Consider the following 22,860-nt stretch of genomic DNA (forward strand, 5'->3'; position numbering starts at 1 on the left):
CTCCCTCCTTTCGCCCTCATCCACATCCACCTTCGTTCGTTTGTCAAATGCAGTCGGTGCCAAGAGAGAATCCACTCTGCCACGCAACTCTGGCTCCCAGACCCCAGTGACACGGCCGCTTTTAGCCAAATCCAATTTAATCCCCATTGGCAGTAGTGGATGAAGCTGTCTTCCATCACCCATTACATCCCTGCCCCACCTCCAACACCACCACCCCCCCCCCCCCCCGCCGGGCCCGAGCCCCACTGCGGTGCAGCCTCCCGGCCGTCGGCCCTGATGCTCCGATGCAGCGTGATTGGAACACGGGAAGGTGTCACGTGGAAAGCGCGGAGAAAGGGGGGGCTGATCGTCAACACACATGCGTTGGCGCACACGAACGCACGCAACCACACATGTACACACACACACTCGGGGATTTACTGGTATCGGAAACCCATATTAAATTGTCAACACGAGTGAGATGTCAGGTGAATAATAATCTCTCTCTCTCACACACACACACACACACACACACACACACACACACACACACACACACACACACACACACACACACACACACACACACACACAGACACACAGACACAGACACACACACATTAATGCACAAACGCATGCACGCAGGCACACCCACACACACACATTAATACTCACACACACACGGGCTGCATGTGTGCTGACGTACTGCACACAGAAACCTGTGGAAGGGTATGTAGGTTTCAGTGTTCTCGCTTCCTCTTGTCTCATGAGCATAGCCCCCCTCCCCCCCCTGCCCACTCGATGTTCCCGCCTTGTGTTGGAGGGGAAATGATGTCACTGTGGTGGAGGAAGTTGAAAAGTCACATCTGGGACTCCTGCTCACGGGCCCCCAGCTGTTCCATTTCTCCACTTTTCCTGTTTCCCCTTCTGCTGTGTGTGTGTGTGTGTGTGTGTGTGTGTGTGTGTGTGTGTGTGTGTGTGTGTGTGTGTGTGTGTGTGTGTGTGTGTGTGTGTGTGTGTGTGTGTGTGTGTCTGTGTGTTTGTGTTTGGTTTATGTGCCTTAGTGTGTATGTAGGTCTGTTTAATTAGTGAGTGTTTGTGTGCCTGTGCGTTCTTAATGTGTTTGTCTGAGTATGTACGTGTGTGTCTGTGTGTGTGTGTTTCAGCTTGTGTGCACTTCATGCAGATGTGCGTTTTTTTCCTGACAGCAGTGTTTGGGAAGGGATCTCTTTAGATCAGGACACACATCTATGTTTTGTCATCATCTCAGCAGGGATTAATGCATGGATGATCATTGTTTTCCGCATGAGGACATCCTCTTTGATTGGAAAACAACTGATTCCAGAGAAAACAATGAGGCATATGTTTGCCTGTAAAAAAAAAACCGAGAAATATAGTACTATGACAATTTGGGAAATGCCAAGGCTCTTCTGCCTTTCTCAAAGGCGCCTACCGGTAGACTGCAGACGTTGGGGTTCAAACCCAGAATTCTTCCAAACAAATGTAGGTTTGGTACCTGCTCATTGTCCCCATTTAAATGCATTCCACTCCCAACAGCAGCTTATAATTAGGTTTCATATGGGTTTTATATGAAACAAGGCTCTTCGAGTGAAATAATAATTTCTCCCTTCCTCTCAAGACATATCCTGGAATCCAATCTGAAACAACTCTGAACGCCTCACCCTGTTTCCTGGTAATTCAAACTGTCATTTGACTTCAGCCCCTGCAGTCTTATTCGCTCTGGCCGGTAATCATCGTCACATGAATGGCTCTGTTTTTTATCGTTTCGGACAACCATCCATCACGTTCATTTCCAAATCCATGTGTATTCAAAATTGCCTTTCTTTCTTCACCATGAATATTCCCCCCAACGCAGACATATTTCATCTGACCTTTTTGCTAATGCGATTCTTCTTCACAGTTGGCTCCCGTTAATGTTGAATCTGTAAGCGCCCCCTCCTGGTGTAAATTGGCGTTGAGTGATGAGAGGAGTTGGCCAGCTGGGGTACAGGTATACGGTAATGCAGTGTTCTGGTATTTACTGCAGTGGGTTTACAGTTAAGTGCAGAGTTAGAATGGAGGTGCAGCAGGGAACTGTGCTGGATAGTTTTGTCCAGCCATCAGAAAATACTATTGTTAATACAAAAACCGACTATGCAATGCGTCGTATCTATCTCTGAACATTTCGATTCATGTGAGTGATCTCGCGATGTACCTTCTGCTGTTGCTAAGCGTTTAGCTGATTTGATAAGGTATGCCAAAACACGACAAATATATCACTCTCGTTTAACTCTTAATTGTTCTTGAGTATGAAATCTGCCAACACTTTAAGCTTTCGGTTTATCCATCCAAAATAAGAGATCACAAAATAAAATGCTTTTATTTGATTTAATACTTGAATTAAATTCACGTGCAGCACTCTAATACTTAAACCCCCCCCCCGCCCCCCATCGCTGGCGTAGATCACACCTAAAGAGAACAAGCTATCCACGGACCATAACTATGCACTCTCCTTGTGGTCTAGCGTCACGCTCTTACTTTGAAAGAACACGATTTCACAACTCCAACAGAACCAACTGACCCAAGAGTAAAGTAGTGGGTGACGGACTGCAATTACCTCCGCCTGCTTGCTTCCCAGCGTCTCCTGGTGAAGACAAACCCTTCCAACACCCACATCTCTCCTTAGATGGGTTATTTTGTTCCAACAGAAGAGAATATCATAAAAAAAACAAAAAAATAACATAACATGCAGCTTTTCTACGTCTAGGAGTTTGGAACAAGGTTTGTTTTGAAACAATTCCCTGAACTAATAAGCTGTGTACTATCTCTGGATGCATACATAGGTTATGGACATCACAGCAAACAGCGAGCAAATACAGAGGATATTGTGGCCATGAGTAATGACTGATTTCAACAGCTTTGTATACAACGGCTAGCTGAATGGGAGAGGGTGCTTTATGTGTTCGGGAGATGGTACAATATGTATGCTTCGCTGAATGGGAGGAAATGAGTCCTCTGTTCACATTAATGTGTTGTGTGGGCTTGTATGTGTGTGTGTGTGTGTGTGTGTGTGTGTGTGTGGCATTGTGTATGTGTGTGTGAGTAGGGGGATCTATGCATGTAAATGGTTATATCTGTGTCTATGAATGCATAGTGTGTGTCGGGTGTCTGTTAATGGTTGTGTGCGAGTGCATGCTCATGTGTCTCTCTATGTGTTTGTGTACATATATGTGTGTGTGTGTGTGTGTGTGTGTGTGTTTGTGTGTGTATGTGGACATTTGTTTGGGTGCGTGTTTGCATGCGCATGTGCGTGTTTGTGAGTGTGTGTGTGCGCGCATCTGTGTGCTTGCGTATCCTTGTGCATGTATATGTGCATAAAACACATGTGTGTGTGTGTATGTGTAGATATATACTTGTGTGTGTGTTTATGTATACATTTGTGTGCCCATGCACGCTTGTGTGTCCTTGCGCATATTTACACTCTTAACAGACGTGTGTGTGTGTGTGTGTGGGGGGGGGGGGGGGGTGGTTGTGCATTTCTGGGGCTTGCGGTGTTGAACGATGTCGAGAGGAGATCATTAATTGCTGGTGGCCCCCTGCGTCCCACCAGGGCCGGCGTTGGGGGCTTACTGGAGTCAATGGCATTAGCACTGCGCTCGTTTGGGGCCCCGGGGTCTTGTTCCTAAGCCTCCTTTGTTTTAGGCTGCAGCCTTGCGTGAAGCTTCTTTACCCTGAATCATTCCCCCCCCCATCCTTAGAGTCCACCGCTAGTGAATTTGTCCCGTAATGGCGAGACCACGAGATAAGAAACAAATGAGAGAGAGAGAGAGAGGGGATAGAGAGAGAGAGAGAGAGAGAGAGAGAGAGAGAGAGAGAGAGAGAGAGAGAGAGAGAGAGAGAGAGAGAGAGAGAGAGAGAGAGAGAGAGAGAGAGAGAGAGAGAGAGAGAGAGAGAGAGAGAGAGAGAGAGAGAGAGAGAGAGACTTCACTCGTTTCGTCAATGGAATATGTGTTTCAGATACCAATAAATCCCTTTTAATTGACACGGACGGACAGAAGGCCAAATGTGCTGCCTTGTTTAGAGGGGGGGTTTTGGGGGGGGGGGTCTGCGGTGTGTATTCAGGCCTACACTCTGCCTAATCCTCCCAGTGCGCTGTTAGTATGGGCTCTGTGTGTGCTCATTAGCACAAGCATTGGGAGGCTGGGGAGATGGAGAGCTACCAGCCCGGTTCCATGCAGCGCGCCACTGCTGCTGTGGACCGGTCCACAGAGAGACACCCCCTACGGCAGAGAAAGACACTGCTACACCCCCACACACACACACACCCCGCCCCACACACACACACACACACCCCGCCCCACACACCCTAGTTTGCTTCCCTCCAATCATATCATAAGTGAACCCTCCAAATAAAAGTAACTCAAACACAAACCACTCTGATCATTGTAAAACAAAAGGATGGCTCTCGTTCAGTTTGCTATGCATCATTGTGTGTGATGGGAAAGGGCTGTGCAATCTGAGAAGGTTAGCTGCAAATGTTTTTAACTGGCAGAGGAATTATAGAGCCTCTCCAAATTCTCTTTTTGGGTGGTGTTGGCGGCGGTGGTGGTGGAGGTGGTGGTGGTGGTGTTTGGGATTTATTGTGGAGCGGTTGGCAGTGAGCCACAGGAGAACCATCAAAAAAGCCCAGAGAGCCAGAAAAAGGTACCAATCTACCTGCCTGGCAATTAAGATGGAGAAAAACTCACTGGGGGGGGGGGGGGGGAGAGAGAGAGAGAGAGAGAGAGAGAGAGAGAGAGAGAGAGAGAGAGAGAGAGAGAGAGAGAGAGAGAGAGAGAGAGAGAGAGAGAGAGAGAGAGAGAGAGAGAGAGAGAGAGAGAGAGAGAGAGAGAGAGAGAGAGAGAGAGAGAGAGAGAGAGAGAGAGAGATGTTTTCTTCTATGGCATGGCAGCCGTTGCATACAAAGGGTTGTGTACTTGAACTGCAGCTCTATCTGTTGCTGCGCTCTGACTAAATTTAGATATGTTTTTCTGCAGTCTTTTTGATGGGCTAGACAGACAGGAATGGTGCCAACAATGTCCCTTGAACAGCAAATGTTTTATTCCACCGATTCAGCCGTGTGACTCATCCGTTGCTCATGGAAACACCAGAGATTTCGGGTTTCTCGAATTTCCTTGAGTTTCATTGCATCAAATATTGACACAAAACAGAAATGAAAGCCACAAACCTAGCTATAATAGATTAACTCTTGGTTTAGTAGTACACACTACTGGATAATTGTAAATTAAAAAGATTCACGTGTCAGCACTTAGTCATGACGCGAACATGAAGCTAGAGTCAAAACACTACAAAACAACAAAACGACTAATTGTTTCCTACGGTTATGATGTTGTCGGTACATGGCTATAGTCTGTGTTGCACCGTTGCCTCCTAGCCTGAAATCTGTAGCACAAATCAGCGTTGCCTAGCTTCGCCCGGCTACGGGGAGTTAGCATGTTCCGGCCTGTACTCTCGTTGTCCCCTCACACCTATGAGGAAACGCTTGCTCCTTGGTTAATGCCGGGCAGCCCGGAGGTGAGGACCCTGAACGCGCCGGTGAGCGTACAGAGGGCTTGGTGTGTCACCGTAGCCCCCCCCTGGAACCCCGGACCCCCTGACCGTCTGACCACCTGAGCACATGACAGGGAGAAGTGGGTCAAGAGGATAGATCTGGTCGGATTGGTTGCGCGGGGGAGTGTATCCTTCACCTGGCGATGGGGTGCTTTGATGTGGTACAAAACGAACCTCAGAGGCTTGCGGACCCGGGCTTATCTCTAGGGTCAGACCAGATGAAACGGACGGAGAGAGCACAGGCTCCTGCTTTGTATCAGGTTGGGATACATGATCGGTGCGGTGTGTTTTTTCCTCACACTGCGGATGGACTACATCTGGAAATGAAAGGTCACAGCCTTAGAGAGACGGATTGACTGTACCGCTAGCCTGTAAAAGTTGGAGAACGACTTTTGTCCGACACAGAAATATGTTTTACAAAAAAAGTCAGACATCCATGAGTTCTCTGTGTACCTTCGCTGCAGTCCCATTCTCGATGGGGCTGGCCCTCTGATCTTACATTCTCTATGATGGAGAATACTGGAACACCATGTGGCCACAGCTCCACACTCTGGAGAGCTTAAACCCGGTCCATAGCAGAGGAATAAAAGCTTGACTGGAGAGCCAGCACCAGGCTGAAGATACAGAGACACGACCTAGGCAGGGTCACAAGCCATTCCTTTGACTTCTACAAAGACTTTGGAATAAAGTAAACGCCTAAACTACTGTGATTGAACTGGCCGTTTCTTTACGGTCCAACACAATGTAGTCATAAGGTTTTATTAGTCATCATTTTAATGGTGTTCAAATTCTGGAGTCGATTTTACTTTACATAATTCCCTTTACTGATTGAGTCAAACTATAACCTTTCCATTATGTTGTTAAACTGTTTATTACTTATCACCGCATCATAACAATAAAGAACTTGGAACCGCTATTATCAGCAAAACTGCAACTCAAAGAGGGCCCACTCACGCAATACCATTATGCTCTGATAAATCGAGACTATCCAGTGATATATCTGTTTAAGTCCATTGTTGATGACGTGGTAAAAACACAGATTTGTCACAGATTTCCGTTTGTTGTCTTTGGCGACACCTATGGCGATAAGCGGTATTGTTCCCACAGATCCCAACGGTGCCACCATTGACACCCAGTTCATAGCGTTCATAATACTCCAAATGCAAGGGGTTTCGTCTGTATACAATCAACATTGTGCTTCTTCATTCAGTGATAGAAACCAACTTAACCAACATTTATTTTCAGGAAAATCCTCGAAACTGCCTTTTTGGAAATAAATCCAGGTAAACCTCATGCTAACATCCTTGATACCATTTTCTTCCCTTCTCCACAGCACCCCCAAGCGTGCGCATCGTACACTCAGGTCATGCTTGTAACGTGGAAGAGGAGCGGCACACAGAGAGGGTCTACACCATCCGCGAGGGGGAAACTCTGGAGCTCACCTGCCTGGTCACGGGCCACCCCCGGCCTCAGGTAAGGTCCCCCGCTTCTCAACGGTCATTTAGCTGCAGGGGCTTTTAGCCTCAGCGACTTTATGGAGGTAGATCTGTCATTAAAGGGCCGTACCAGTCTGGGTGATCTAACCAATGTGATCGTCTGGCTTCTCTGAAAAATCTGTATCCAATATCTGTCCCTCCAGAAAAACGCGATTATGCGATCGCATAATTCAATGCATAATCAGCCAAAGTCTGCATATTCATGTGGGGGCTGCATTTTTTTTAAATATGCCGCATTCACCGCATAAATTCCAGATTTCCGCGCAAAATATGCGGGACTTGCATGATTTCATAATCGCCGCATTTTCGTTGCAAAAAAGTCACATATATCTAGCAGAAAGTGTTGAAAATGTTGCGTTTACTTCACGAAAGACCAGCCATTTCCCCCTGTTGCCATGGGAACGTTAAGAACTGACGTAATTATGCGACGTGAATGTCATCGGAAAGGAAGAAAAATGTCATTGCATAAAATTGCATAAATATGCCGCATATTTCATCGCATTTTTTAAGAAAACGTGCCGCAAAATCAAGAATTTTTGGCAGCAACAACCACAAAAAAATGCTATGTTTTTCTGGGGGGACTGCAATATTGGTTTATGGATGTACAAATACAGTATGTCAAATCAGCCTTGTTGTTTAGACTTTAAGCCCAACCCGAAGTGTAAACAACATCAGTAGTACCTTAGTCCTGGTGATATGTCATTGTAGTGCAAAGTACTCGTACGGCCACAAACACTGCCAACGTAACCCGCATTGATTACAAGAGTGAAAGGGACAACGGCATTGTTTGCATTAGCGCCGTCACAATAAATGCTCTTTGGCAGAGTTGGTACAACAAAGTAATTTTGACAAACGATGTCGGTAACGGATGTTGAAGTGAAGCCAGGAGAGCCACTACGATGGTTTGATCAGCCAGAGAGGTGTTGTCCTTCAAGGAGCAGGTAAGGGAGTTAGGGGCCCTCACACTTAAGCATGCTCACAGGTTACGCCGCTGACATTGTGACGATCGATACCTGTTTTGGCTGAGAGCCGAAGCCCCTACAGCCACTTCTCCATCCTGCCCTGCTGAATCACCGTCAACCCCAAGGAATGATTAATGAACATCTGCCATCGTGGCAAATCAGGGCTAATCAACACACTCCTTGATCATGAAGTGACTATATGTATTATCGCCATGCGCCAAGTTTTTTTCCGGAGTAGCTCTGCAGAGAGTTTTGTTCAAGCGAGGCCAACTTAGCAGCACGGCGAGGGTGTTTGCACTAAATCAGCTTAAAAGTTTAATCCTCCAATTATTGACGGTTTAGATTTCATTGTGCGTCTGCATATTCATGTCGGGGAGCCAGCGAGGCTAATGAGAACGAGAATGTGGAAACAAAACCTGCCGATTATCTGCCAAGTCGACGTATAAGGACTTGTGCTGTGAAATTCGTAGGAGGGAGGGGGGTGTAGACCACGGACCCAAAGCGATTCTCGTCCCGACCTTGTATGCAGGAAGGGGAGGTGTTTCGCCATGGAAGTCATGAACACATTCGTTCAAAACGGATCCCCCGTTCCCGGCAGGGTGTGACTGTGGCAATCGCTAGGAGCATACGCCCCTGGAAGATATGGGGTGAACTCTGTGCCCTGCTCCTCACAACTTCCTGAATCCGTTTACACTGTTATGATGTTAGTTTCATGACTTTGGTTGTGAGTTTAGTGTCTCTTCACTCATTTCGGAAAATGGGATAAAAATGTAATAACCCAGCCTGGGGATGGTGGGATGTATCAATAGTGATGTAGTATTATGAGATTATATATTGTCTGGAGTTGTGTTGTGACCAAGCTCTGTAACTTCCTCAGTGCAGCCATCGCTGTGGCTGCAAATTAGATTTTCTCGCCTTTTTCCCTACCGTACAAAATTGATTTAGAGAGCAAATATCCTTGGGTTGATTGAGCAGTATGCCGGATGGGTTTTGTTCTTTGGACACTCTTAATTCCAAATAATTCATAGCGAAATTGATGGCTTCAGCGAAGAAGTCACGGATACGTGTGAACAAAAGTTATGTCGGTAAAGAGGTCACACATTGCCGTTTAAATGTGCTAAATTCAAGTTAGCCATTGTTCTGAACTTTTATAGGTCGTACCATATGCATGATTTGGGATGTTCGTCACATGACACACATTTCTAATCAGTAAGTTCTAAAGCTAAATGTCAAAAGCATAAACTTTATTCCAAAGCTACTTACACTGAATAAAGATGCATTAATTAAGGAGTAGGTGGGCGAACATGTGGCTAATTTTTTATGAATAATATGAAAATATTTAATTGACTTGCCACTCAATTGACACTTAACAGTCTCGTTTGATGCTAAAACCATGGGAAAACGAGATGGAATCTAATGGGCTCAATGACCTAAAGTAAATGGGAAAATAACTCCTCCCAATTATGACAGTTAATATGTTCCGCCCTTTGATCAATAATGCACGACCACTCGCTTGCTTGTGCCGTCTGCCAGACAGAAGAAAAACACGATCCCGTCGTCCAATTGATCATATTTCACTCGCGGCCTCTGTAATTAGTCTTAAAGGCTCTGATACATCAACCCTCGGTTGCCAGGGACGACAACTCCAAAGCCATCGACTCCGTCTTCCCTCTTAATTAGATTCCCATCGAAGGGGGGTAAAACAAAATGAGAGAGAGAGGAGGAGAGGGGATGAGGACGGATGATCAAAGTGGGTCCACGACAGTGGCAGGGGGAGAAGGATTTCCTTTGGATCACAGTCTTTACAAGAAGCCGGTCTTGGCTCCCCTGGCAAGAGGGCAGACCCTTCCGGATTCTTCTAGACCTTCTGATTGTGTCGGCTCAGGCCTTTCTGTTGAGATGAGGTTTTGCTGTGGCGGCGGTGGTGGTGGTGATGGAGCATTGAGTGGTTCGGAGCCAGAGATGGTAAGGGAGGGAAGAGGTTATCTGAGGGTGGGCCAGAGCCGGGGGCCTGGTCGTCAGCGAATGGAACTAACGAGAGAATCACACCAGGGGTTGAGAACTCATCATCACTGCGAATAAATGCAAATTAAAAAATAATGCAATTCAATCCATTCTTTGATAATCTGTTTGTTGTTTTACGTTAATCCTTGGAGTTGTTTTTCAGAGAGGAAAAATATGTTTTTAATTAATATGTTTTTTTTTACTATTTTAACGTTCTGTTCTTTTATTTTGATTAATCTCGTGATAGTCCAAACAATCTATAATATGGACTCTTATTATTAACAATTGTTCTAAAGTACTAAATGCTAATTTGACCTATTCCCTTTACTGATCTAGCTAAAGTCAAACTTTTCTGTTATGTTGTTAAACAGTTTATTTTATGCCTGCGTGTTATCCTATCGGCACGTAATAACAATAAAGAACTTCAAAATCGCTTTTATCAGCAAAAAGCTGCAATCCACAGAGGACCCTCCCACGCAACAGTGTTATGCTCTCGTAAATCGTGACGAACCAACAATAGCTCTTTTTTTCCCGTCAATTATCGCCAAGTGGCGTACGGCCATATTCCCCAAATGTGACTTCCTGTCGCTCCCTTGACAATACACGGACCGGGAAGTGTTGTGCCCGGAATAGGAATTCGCTCTACACAAGGCCCCACCGTGTCCTATACGGAAAACAGGGACCTTGGTTAGCATTTTTCCCTGACACTTTCATTCTGAACATGTCCATCAATATGCACACTGTTTAAACGACCTAGGCTCCCCCTGGGCATCCCCGCTGATGCTATCTCTGGATCAGCTCCAGCACACAGTGGTCTCACCACAGTGGGTCTCTCTCTCTCTCTCTCTCTCTCTCTCTCTCTCTCTCTCTCTCTCTCTCTCTCTCTCCGTCTGTCTCTCGCTTGTCCGTCTCTCACTCATCTCAGAGGAGAGAAACACATTTTTTTTTACCAAAAGGGAAAGCTATGCATGTGAGAACCCGCGTTTTAAAAAAAATCACGTTCACACCTGAATACAAACCATATGCACACCGAGGCACAGGCACACTCACACCCACGCACGGAAACATATACATTTAAGCACACACGCGCAGTAGAAGACAGCCATACCCAAACATACCATTACCATTCTCACCTTGCTTGTCAAATAAATATATGTTCTTGTCAGTCGTCGGAGCTCCCTGCATTATGTGCTTTCCTGAGGCTGCCGTGTAGTGCTGGACTTTCAAGGTATTATTATGGGATGTCAGGGGAGATTGGCTGCGTTTGCACCTGGAAGGCATGCAAGACTTTCTCACAATCCACGGTTCAGGTCACACAAAGGACTTTTTCGCTACAGAGCTATCGGCTATAAAAGAATACGGAGGATAGAAAGTCCTGGCTTGCCGTCTCTATTATAACATAAATAAATACATTAAGTTTTCCACATCGTCGGAAAGTTTACTGTACTGAAAAGTCGACTTCCTGTCGCTAAGCCTATTTCACAGTTTACAAATTATTAGCATGTGTTCCTCATTCCATCCCACACCCACTTTGTTCTGGCTGGAGGTGTTCGTCACTTTGCAGATAGATAGACAGATGATAGATTAATACTTTATTGATCCCAAGGGGGAAATTCAAAGTCACAGTAGCTTGAACACGTCACACACATCAAACACACACAACATAAACAAGATGATAACATAAAGTATCCACATGGATAATTTGGACGATAAAAGATATGCTAAGGTGCTCTTGGTCTTTGTGTGTCAAGATTGTCTTGCAAATAAGTAAGCACGTACACACTGCAATATCCAGACCCTTTGTGGCTGTCATACTGCAGAAATAACACGCCTGGCTTCCATCCACTGTGTCCACACCACCGTGTTTGTGGAGCTAGCTCCGGTACGTAGCACCGGCAAGCGGCCACGACAGGGGGTCCGGGGGAGTACATATGAGATGACCCTCCCTGACCCGAGGTCATGTTCTGTCACACACACCTTTATACGCCATCCCTCCGGGAGTGTGGACACAGAGATTAGTGTTGATCTCTTGGACAAAGCTGTCTCAAGCCCCCCTGCTAGGCTCTGTGAACACACCCAGACTAGTTAATACGACTGAAGTGTTGTGCTTCACTCTTTTCCTAAGGGTGGGCCTGTTCGTGTTTTTTTGATGGTCTTTGTTTGTTGGCTTATATAGGGTGACCAGACGTCCTCTTTTTCCCGGACATGTCCTCTTTTCGAGACCTAAAAAATGAATGAAACCCCCCCACCCCCCACCCCCCCCCCGTCAACAATCTTGCCCGGGGCGCAATTGGACCTAGGATCGCCACTGTCTGCCGCCATGCCTAAACGTAAATGTAAGTTCACGGACGGACTAAAGAAAAAAATACCCATGTTTTCGCCCCCCCCCCGCGACGAAGTGTCCTCTTTTTCACAAACTCAAATCTGGTCACCCTAGCTTATACCTAAAGAGGGAGGGAAGAGACAGAAGGAGAGTGGCTTGAGGGAGAGAGGGAACGATTTGTAGCATAGGACCACAGCTTCGGAACAAACCTGGGTTCAAACATTTATTGATGTAATATTTATATTTTTATCAGCGTAAACAACAGTGTAAACAACAGCCATTGCCAGCAAGCAATCCCTTTTATTCTATATTTTTGTTTTAACAACGTTTTATCGTCTTTCATTTCTGTGGGCTGTGATATGTTCATGTTTTCATCCCTGGGGAGTCTGTGTAGGCTACAGATTTGATGTCGGGGTGATATCCTTTTTTTTTTTGGGGGGGGGGGGGGATCTGGGCGAGCTCCCCGTTGCTTCCCTCTGATCGCTTGATTGTCATGCTCGGCCACACTTTGCTGCACCAGCACGCCTCACACACAGACTCCCGCCCGCTGCCTAAAAGAAAAAGATGGCGAGCAATTAGAGCGCCGTCTGTAGTTAGGACGCGCGCAGCGGGCGCCACGAGAGGTTCGCAGAAGACTCGTGCGGTGGCATATGATCGCTGCATAACGCCGGACGCTCGGCGCATTTTAATTAGCTCGAGCAACCGGCGCTGTGTCTGCGCGTGTGTGTTTGTGCGTGTGTGAGTGTGTAAGTGTACGCGCGTGCGTGTGGTGTGTTTGTGTTTGGAAAACGCTACTGGGAATTTCTGTTGGACACCAAACTAGGCGATGTTCTCGTTTACATGTAAGCAAATGTTGACCTTTCTTTGGGGATGCTGCCCACTTATGAGGGATTGGCTTTGTTATTTTAATTGCAATGGGGTTGGCTTTGTTTCACCCGGGGAACGAAGTGCAGCAGTGTTGTCAGTGCTCTGCTCCCAACGAATTCGCTGATGTTCAACTTCTAACGTGCCGTGTATATTGAATATATTAATTGCACCAAAGTGAATACGTTTGGCGAATTGAACAGGAATGAAAAAAATTCCATTACCCTGCTGTAACAAAAATCCATAAAATAAATCCATACAGGAACATGTTAACATTCACAACTGCACTTATTATTCCATTATTACACTTTGCTGTCACAGTTAAATTAATTGTGTAAAATATCAATAACATAAACCCTGTGAGAGTTTAAATTCTATACATATCCACGATTTTATGTGTCATTGCTGCTGAAAAAAACAACATGAAACCCGGTCACAAAAACCTACATTCTGAATAATTAAAACAAATAAAAGGGAAAAGTAGTACAACATTCATCATGGCGTACTGCAGAATCTTAAATGGTTGAGGCATGAGATCCCTCAACTTGGGGTTTCAAACCCCCCGAAGACAAGCGCAAGATAGCTAGCAGCGAACGATTTGATGCCGTTTTCTCTAACAATCCGTACAGCTAGCCCACGGGAGTACTTTGCTTGAACGTCTTCAGAGTGAGTGTTTTGCTTGCAAGTATTTGGTAGTATTGCTTGCTGGAGTGTCACTAAATGTTGCCCTGCCCTAGTTTAGTTCACAGCTTGAAAACAAGAGCGGTTCAATGCTGTTCGAATAATAATGCTGACGAGTGTAACCCTAACAATGGCCCAAACACATATACTACTATAGCATCGCAGATGTGTGTATATATGTGTATTTGGCCCCTGCCAATGGAGGTCTATGCCAATCTTTCTTCCCTTAGGCATCAACACAATGCTTGAGCAGGAGAAAAACACAAAATACTCGAACCTTGCCCTGAACTCTTCAAAGGTGCAAGTCTTTTCCACATTTCCAGTGTAGTCTAGTTCAACCGATAGAGCATTGCTTTAACACTGCTGGGTTTAGGGCTTTGTGTCCCACCGGGGCCACCCGTGTGCATATGTATGAAAGCGTCCAGCAAATGGCCTTTAGTATTATTATTTTATGCCTCCATGGTTATGTTTTTAATTGTATGTTTTATTCGTAGGCATTAGGAGGCGTTGGTAAAACGCATAAACCCCCTCTCTGTGTAACTCCACCAGTGAAGCGCTACGAAGGAGCCCCAATTAGCATATAACCGAGCCGGCAGCACCTCTTAGATCCACAGTGTTTGCATTGTGCTACGGGAAGTGGCAAGGGTCATACAGTTCTCACCAGGCACTATCACACGAGCGCGAATCGAAAAAAAACAAAGCAAAACAAAGTCAGACAAAAGAGCAAAACGGGGAAAACGGCAGTTTACAGGACGGAGGGTCGACCTCTCGCATATAAGCGTGTGCGACTACCGCGTCAAACACAAAGGGGCCATTTTCTTCCCTTTGGAAAAAGCGGAAGGGTGTTTAAACCCCCCTCCCCCCCCCCCCCCCCCTTCTTAGTGTCACTCTGAGAATGAACGTATTTATTGATAGTGCACTTTCCCACCGAAACTCAAAGCTCCTCGCACACAAAAGAAATTGGAGGCGTGGAACGGTGGCGTAAGCTGGAGGAATATTGAATTCTGCTGAGGTCGACGTTAACCTGTATCCCATTTGTGTTTTATCCCAGATGCGGGAGTTGGATGGCAGGAATGGGATGGGGTGGAGGGGGGGGGGGGGACTGCAAAGCACTGTAGAGGAGTGACAGAGCATTGGAGAACTTTGCTGTATATAATTTATGCTCATAACCTATTTAGCGCTGCGGCTTGTTTTGCTGAAGCTAAGCTGTTCTTGGTTGCCATAATGGGGCCTTTGGTTTTTGCATCTTATCATTTGCTGAGTGTGGAGGGTGCGGGATGTTTATGTGGGTCTCTAAGAGAGAGGAAATGCATGTGCAAAGTATCCATAGCAGCTGATGAAAGAAAATGGCACGGATAAAAACATCAGAAACATACACAAACAAAATGCTCTTTCGGTCCAAATGGACGGTAAATCCTGCTCTGGTCTGTTTGTTGTTCTACCAAACAAACAACCGACTTCACAGGTAATAGTTGTGTGAAGCCGTAGCATCAGCCAAGGCAGAAAGGACCACGGTGTGTCCACCATGTCTACAGCACAGCAGGCCCAGCCAACCCTGATCCCCATTTGCTGGAAGTCGCTTTAGACAAAGTACCTGCTGAATATTAAACAGGAGTCAACATTTACTGCACCGTAATTCTCCCTGGCCTGGGACAAAAGTTCTAACGATGAACATGATGGGGTCGTCAGGTTGTTGCCAAGGCCCCTTTCTTTCGCCCATTCCAATTTTAATATGCTTTTGAAAATGACCAACCGGTTGCGCGGTAAATCTTCCCCGGGGTGCGGTACCAAAAAAGAAATGACAGTGCAAACACAATCACCCCCAAACAACCTCCACCTCCCCGGCTCCCGGAGCAGTGATACCCACATTCCATTTGATGCTATCTCCTTTAAAATAGGATGCTATCGGTGTCCATGGCGATGCTATCGCCATCCACCTGCATTGAGATATTGGTTTCCAATCCACAGTCCGCCGCCCCCCCCCCCCCCCCCCCCTCCCCCCACCACCCACCTGGACAGAGAGATGTGAGACGGTGCAGCCAAAGCCAGTCCATCTGGGGCTTACTTAGGGGTGGAGAACGATGCATGGAGCTCCATCGCTCAGTGTCTCCATCTGTGTGTGTGTGTGTGTGTGTGTGGGAGTGTTTAAGTGTGTGTGTGTTTGTGTAGTTGTGTGTCTTTGTGTGTGTGTGTGTGTGTGTGTGTAGTTGTGTGTCTTTGTGTGTGTGTAGTTGTGTGTCTTTGTGTGTGTGTGTGTGTGTGGGAGTGTTTAAGTGTGTGTGTGTTTGTGTACTTGTGTGTGTGTGTGTAGTTGTGTGTCTCTGTGTGTGTGTGTGTGTGTGTGTGTAGTTGTGTGTCTTTGTGTGTGTGTGTGTGTGTGTGTGTGTGTGTGTGTGTGTCTCTGTGTGTGTGTGTGTGTGGGTGCCTGGCCCCCGGGCCCGGGGGTTGTAGTGCTACCTGCTCCGTGCTGTATGCCTCTAATGAGGGCGGAGGACGGACATGATGGAGAGTCAATTACAAGCCCATGTTGGGGAGTATCACCGTTTCACCTTTCATTACGCCTGGCTGCCATAGGCTAACTAGGTCTCATCAGTTAGCGTGAAGTCGCCGAGAGGAGGTGGCTGGTGGTGGCTGGTGGTGGGGTGGTGGGGGGCTGGGGGGGATGGTCAGCCTCCTGGGAAACGGAAGAGAATTAAAAGAGGACGTCTTAGTCGATCGTCTGCCTGTCTCGTATCGGCGAGATGGTTGGGGTTGGATGGGGCCCGTGGGCGGGGTCTGAAGGCGGACATCGCGAACCGTGTGCGGCCGTCACCTCACACGACGCCGTGCGCCACGATGTATCGTGCACGTGCGTTCTTATTGGCTCTTCAATGTCTGTTTGATTGTGTTGCGAACACATTTATATTCATTTATCAAAACGGATCATACGTATAAGTGCGGGGGCTTTCAGGGGGCACATTTATAATAAACTCATGAATCATCGGAAAGGCAAAATAATTATAAATAAAATAATAAGCAGAAATTCCTGAAAAAAAGGTCCTCCTAAACATCAGCCTGCGGCCGATCAGTTAATGCGTACTCAGCTAGGAGCAGAGGTTAACGGACGCTGACTGTTTCTTCACACCATTGCTTCCGAGCTCACTCAGCCTGTTCCTGCCTCCCTCTCTGTCTCCCTCCCCTTCCAGATCCGCTGGACCAAGACGGCGGGCAGCGTGTCAGACCGCTTCCAGGACTCCAGCGTGTTCAACGAGACGCTGCACATCGCAAAGATCCTGAGGACCCAGGGCGGGCGCTACTACTGCAAGGCCGAGAACGGCCTGGGCTCCCCCGCCATTAAGTCCATCCGGGTGGACGTCTACTGTGAGTAGGACTTCCTTGACGGTCGACTTTGAAAACTCTCTATTGACTTCGTGCTAGGCTTTGCTCATCCTGGTGCTGAGATTTCCAAGGAGAACCTGCCATTTAATTTCCTGCCATTTAATTTCCCATTTAATTTCCCGCCATTTTATTTCCCGCCCTGTTCCCTGAAGTAAATGATGGCGGGAATCCGGGGAAATTATGATTAATGAGTTCTATGAACAACATCGTAGTTGTGCTCATTTAGGGGCTGGAAGTATGAAACAGCCATGACAAAAGATGGATGCATTTTATTGTGACTTCCTTCCTCAAGGAATATTATCAAGGAGAATTGTACATGTAAAATACAGGGAAAATACATTTTCTAATGGCATACTTGAGTGTAATTGCGCAGAGAAGCAACTAGAAATGAGTCCTTCACACTTCCGACGTAATCACCAGCGTCCCACCATGCTATGTCTATTTTTGGTATCTCCAGCAGAACAAGTAAAGGTCAGATGCTTAGCTTGAGGGCGTCCTAACAGATGTTGTTATGCAGAGGTACACTTTGAGACTTTTTTCCTTTCGTGACATAATTAGTCTTGTCAGCAGCAGGGCTGAATAAAACAGGGAAGCGACTTTATATAAACCAGCTCATCGCCGTCGTGCGGAGCCCGGCTCGGAGTGGTGAAGTGACGCAGGACATTCAGTTAGGGGGGGGGGGTCGTCCCTAGAGAAGATACCCGTCCTCTCCTGAGAACGTTAATTAAGCTGAGGATCGGTTTTTGTTTTCCCTCACATAGCAGAACATCCGCTCCCCTTTTCGGTCCCTTTTGCCCAGAAGAAGAAATAAAATGGTGTCGGGGGTCCTCCAGGATGTCCACTGCAGGCGCGGAAATGGTATTCTTGTCTATTGATTTTGCATTGATTGGCTCTATCGTCGGTGAGGACAGGAGACATGCAGCTCCCACTCTGCTCATAACTGAGCCAAGGCGACGAGCGGAACGGCACAGCAGTTTCGAAATAACGTGTAAACAAGTTTGTTTACATGTACGCCTGAATAAGAGTTAAATGAATCGTGTCAGCGAAGGTATTTAAAGTGACAGTAACCTTACTGCTCCGCGAGGGCATTGCGTTTGACTATTTATAACTGCTGTTCAGTCATTTGCTGTTCAGACACTTTCATCCTATGTGACTTTAAATGCTTCACATTGGTATCCTGTCGGGACTTGAGTTGTAGCTAAAGCTCCAGTTATTTCCGATCACTGTGGGAGAACATAATAAAACATCATGATTCCTATAAAAACATCCCTGAACGATTTGACATCTTATTTGGGAGAAAAACCTAGTTCCGGTATTTTGAATAGAGTAAAAAGCTGTGGTAGAAGAGTGACACAGAGCCGGTTAAGATCAAATTGAGAAGGGGGTTGTTATTTCACAGGTGTAAATTGGCTAGCTGCAATCATCCTCAGCGACCGTCTGGGTTCGAACCTGGCACCAATCGACCTGGAGTCTCAAACACCCCCTTTTTCCACCGTACTATACGCCTGCCTTTGTCAATGCACACCAGATCCAGAAATAACCACGCGGAGACACAAAGCAACTCGACGTAACCCAGGACAACAATACCCGCCGTACCGGCTCCGCACCGCACGAGACAACGTCACGGTAAACAGATCAGGCCATTAGCGGAACAGCAGCCCGTTCATACTTTCGCGTACGGCACGTGCCTGAGATTACCGCAGAACAGTTGGAATGATTAAAGCAATAATGATCAGCCGCGTGATCTGCTGCTGTAAGGAAGCCCGGGGGTAAACACCCTCAGCAGGTGTGGAGTCCTCTGTCGTCTCCCGCATCATTAAGGAGCGCCGGTGTGAGGAGCGCCGCTGGAGTAGATCTCAAACGCCGTGGACTGTGATAGCAGACGGGGGAAGCGAGGAGGGGGAGCCGGGGCGGGGTGGAACACAGGCTCCGCCATCGCTGCCTGTGCAGACAGTTGTGAGAGAAAAAAGCGTAATAATAAAAAACGAAAATCTCCTGAGGTCGTCGACGGCGTCTGCACAATGGACGTTTGACACTTGGGGAAGGTGAGGGGGTGAGGGGGGGGGGGGGGGGGGGGGGGGGGGGGTGGGGGGGGGGGGGGGGGGGGGGATGCAAAGTGCTTCAATCTCGGTAAGGAGATTGACGTAGAGCCTTTGTCGGATGGCTGTTAGCTTGTGGCGGTGAAGAGAATGAATGAATCCTTTTCCTGCGGTAGAAAGTGTGGGAATGGGGTCTGACTTGCCGCACTCTGAGACTTGACAAGAGGGAAAGGTGGGCGAGAGACAGACAGAGAGAGAGAGAGACTCGGAGAGAGACTGAGAGTGAGACAATGAATGAGGCATCGTGGTTGCTTCGGAACAGCGTTCGGTATCTCCAGGTCGACATAATCACGCAATCAAACATAATCCGATGTAGGCGCGATAGGTCATGCCGAATTGATTAGGAAGTGATTTGTTTTCAATTCAATCGCATTGCTACTTCAATTATGTGTAATATTCAATATCTCTGTTTAATAAATGACACTGAATGGCTTTAATTGAAAAATAAAGGGAATGCGTGATCTATTAGCCATCAATCTGCTCTGTGGGCGCCCGTTCTCATTTGTTTTAGCGTTCACACTCCTCCACCACTGTAATTCTGTTGTGCACCATGGAGCCTCCGTAATGATAGATATAAATAATTAGCTTGTTTTTCCCTCCTCTTTCAACTGCTGTCTGCGTTGCCGCGGTAATCTCCCCAATACTCCAAGACAAACAGCTCATGTTCTCCCATATTTTTTCTTCATTCGCCTCGGCGTGAGAGAATCAACACACCCCATTATGGCTTCTGATGGATCGCCGGAGCCACAGCCCTGTGTATGGTCATTATGGCACCACAACGCAGCGCGGTTAGTGCAAAGACCCAGCTTGCGATGTCGAGCTGTTGCCGTGTCTTTGATGAGTCCTGCCCGTTCTTATCTGCGGTGGTGCTGCTGACCCTCGTCCCGGCCTTGTGTGGTATTGTGTGTGTGTGTGTGTGTGTGTGTGTGTGTGTGTGTGTGTGTGTGTGTGTGTGTGTGTGTGTGTGTGTGTGTGTGTGTGTGTCGAGTGTGTGTGTGTGCACAAAGGTGTGCTTTATTGTGTGTCTGTGTGGGCGAAGGTGTGCGTTCATTATTTTGCCTTGTGTTGCACTGGCGCTCTCGACATAAGCCCTGATGTTTTCTCCCGAGAAGCAGCTCAGCCGTCCCCCAGGAGCGAGTCTAATTTACGAGTCTCGCGCAGCGCGTGCTATTTTAGGACTTTTCACAAGGTTGTGTTTTTTTTTTTGAAATTATTATTAATTAGCAGGAAATGTGTATGTGTACTTTCTCGGTTTGGAGCTGGACCTCGGAGCTATAGCCACACTTGCGATGATCTGGGCTGTGTCCCTGTACTGGAAACGGTGTGTTTGTACCGTACGTATAGGGGGTGTGAAAAGGCCTTCAGGGGGGGGGGTGGGGGGGTGGGGGGGGGGGGGGGGGGGGGCAGTATGTGGGCTTCTTCCAGGGCAATCTGCCCCCTTTGAGACCCACACGATCGGTCTTCCAAAAAAACAACAAAAAACGGAGGTTAATGTTCCCTTCATTTCCGGATCGAATGGGTGCTCGGCTACCAATTTGAACCCTCAACACCGGGAATTGTATTCATGTATGCGCCATGATCAAATCAAAGCGTGCTCTCTGCAACCTTCCCCCTCCTGAAGTCTGTGTCAGGTATTTTTTGGGGCTCAAAGAAGCGAAGGCAGAGCAAACATGAAGGCCGAACTCAGCAAGGCGGAGAAAGAGGTGAAACGGGCGCAGAGAGAATAATTGTCCCGACAACAGCGGTCTACAAATACCGCTATTTTTCCTCTGCAAACTGAGAGTTTGATTTGTAGTTCCTTTCATCAGAGTTTCGCATGAGGATGCGCATCGGTGGCAGTGAAAAGGCAGCTAACAACCGGCCAGCCAGTGGAGGATATTAGCTACGGTCAAAAGATAACGTATTTCCCGAGCACAGCAGTGCTCTGCTATTCCTGCTGACGGCTATGTTTGTGTTGGTCCCTAGTTTGGTCCGCGGGGATACACTCATTCTCCAAAGTTAATAAAGCACCAAGCCAAACTCCTGGGCTGATCGATACGAAAGCTTAACACGGCCTCTTGGTTTTTCCTACAGGGCGCACTTGTTTTTATTTCATTTTAGCCGCATTCATTTAGTTGCACTCTTTGTCGCGTTTTACCGATAGAACTGATAGAAAGGGCTTGGATTCCGCTCGGCCAGCTAATTATTGCCGAGCTATGGGAATAGATTGGATGTCACCTGAGCGTTATATATGTACTTTGTTTTTTAAACATTTCGGGTATCTACAGAACTATTACCTTCTCTCTGCTCGCCTTTCCTCAAGGGAAAAATAAGTTGGTTCGTCGGTTTCTGTTGTGTGTGTGGGCGTGTGTTTGTGAAAACGACAGGGAACAACCTATTTGTATCTCTCCCTCGGGCGAATGGAGCGGGCGAAAGAAAGTAACTTTATAGCGTTTATTTTGTGTGTCTTTTCAACGAAGCAAGAAAAATCACAAGTGATCACAGTTGAACGTTCGACTTAAACCCCTTAGTTAGTAACACAGATCAATCTGTCAGTCGTGTTGAGTAACTGCCAATTTGTATCTGTACTTTCTTGTCATCATGGTAATCGTCAAATGTTCATAACTTTAAATACACAGTGTAATTATTATTATTTTTATTATTATCTATTATCTTCCCGGCGATAAGCGAGAAAGTAAACAATTACATGTTTCTAATGTAGCTTGAGATAAAAACATTGGCTTGTCTCACACACAGTTGGTGTGTAGTTCCACAACCTTTCAACATCACGAGCAATATCCGACTCAGAGAATAGGAAGTAAGCAGTGGCATTGTGAATGATGATTCAACGTAGATAGTGTCTCCTCAGCTTCAGAGCGTCCCTCTTGCCCTCTCCTGTCCTTCAAGACGAGCTTACGTTGGAGAACAATGACTTGGCTCTCCCTCAGGTCTCTGTGTTAAGCCTTGCATACCAGCCAACTCTCTAATGGGGAACCCTGAGATTTAAGTTAACTGTGTGTGGGCGGCGTGTGTGTGTGTGTGTGTGTGTGTGTGTGTGTGTGTGTGTGTGTGTGTCGGTGTTTGATCGCAACAGCGTATAATCGATTTGTCTATTTTTTGTCGACTTGGCTTACTGTCTGTGTGTGTGTGTGTGTATCTGTCGGTTGGTTGCGTGTGAGTTTGTGTGTGTTTGTGTGTCTGTGTGTGTGTGTGTGTCGGTTGGTTGTGTGTGTGTGTGTGTCGGCTGGTTGTGTATAAGTTTGTGTGTGTGTTTGTGTTGTGTGTGTGTCTGTACGTGTGTGTGTGTGTGTGTGCGTGTGTGTTTGTCGGTTGGTTGTATGTAAGTTTGTTTGTGTGTTTGTGTTGTGTGTGTGTGTGTGTGTGTGTGTGTGTGTGTGTGTGTGTGTGTGTGTGGACTCCCAGAAATAGCCTCAGCAGCGGCGTCTTCCCCCACGGGGGCCGTGGCCCCCGATGCTTATGCATGA

The 22,860-nt window shown here is 46.9% G+C and overlaps 1 protein-coding gene across 1 annotated transcript in view; it reads left to right on the top strand.

Annotated features, from left to right (window-relative positions):
- The window catches only part of LOC130374897 (MAM domain-containing glycosylphosphatidylinositol anchor protein 2-like), a 183,221-nt gene that overhangs the window by 48,067 nt on the left and 112,294 nt on the right, over positions 1–22,860 (top strand). Inside the window, exons 2-3 of the mRNA XM_056581873.1 lie at positions 6,923–7,062; positions 17,105–17,279. Of these exons, the coding sequence (XP_056437848.1) occupies positions 6,923–7,062; positions 17,105–17,279 (315 nt within the window). The remainder of the gene's footprint in view (positions 1–6,922; positions 7,063–17,104; positions 17,280–22,860) is intronic.

The sequence above is a fragment of the Gadus chalcogrammus genome, chromosome 21, assembly GCF_026213295.1.
Source record: "Gadus chalcogrammus isolate NIFS_2021 chromosome 21, NIFS_Gcha_1.0, whole genome shotgun sequence".
NCBI lineage: Eukaryota > Metazoa > Chordata > Actinopteri > Gadiformes > Gadidae > Gadus > Gadus chalcogrammus.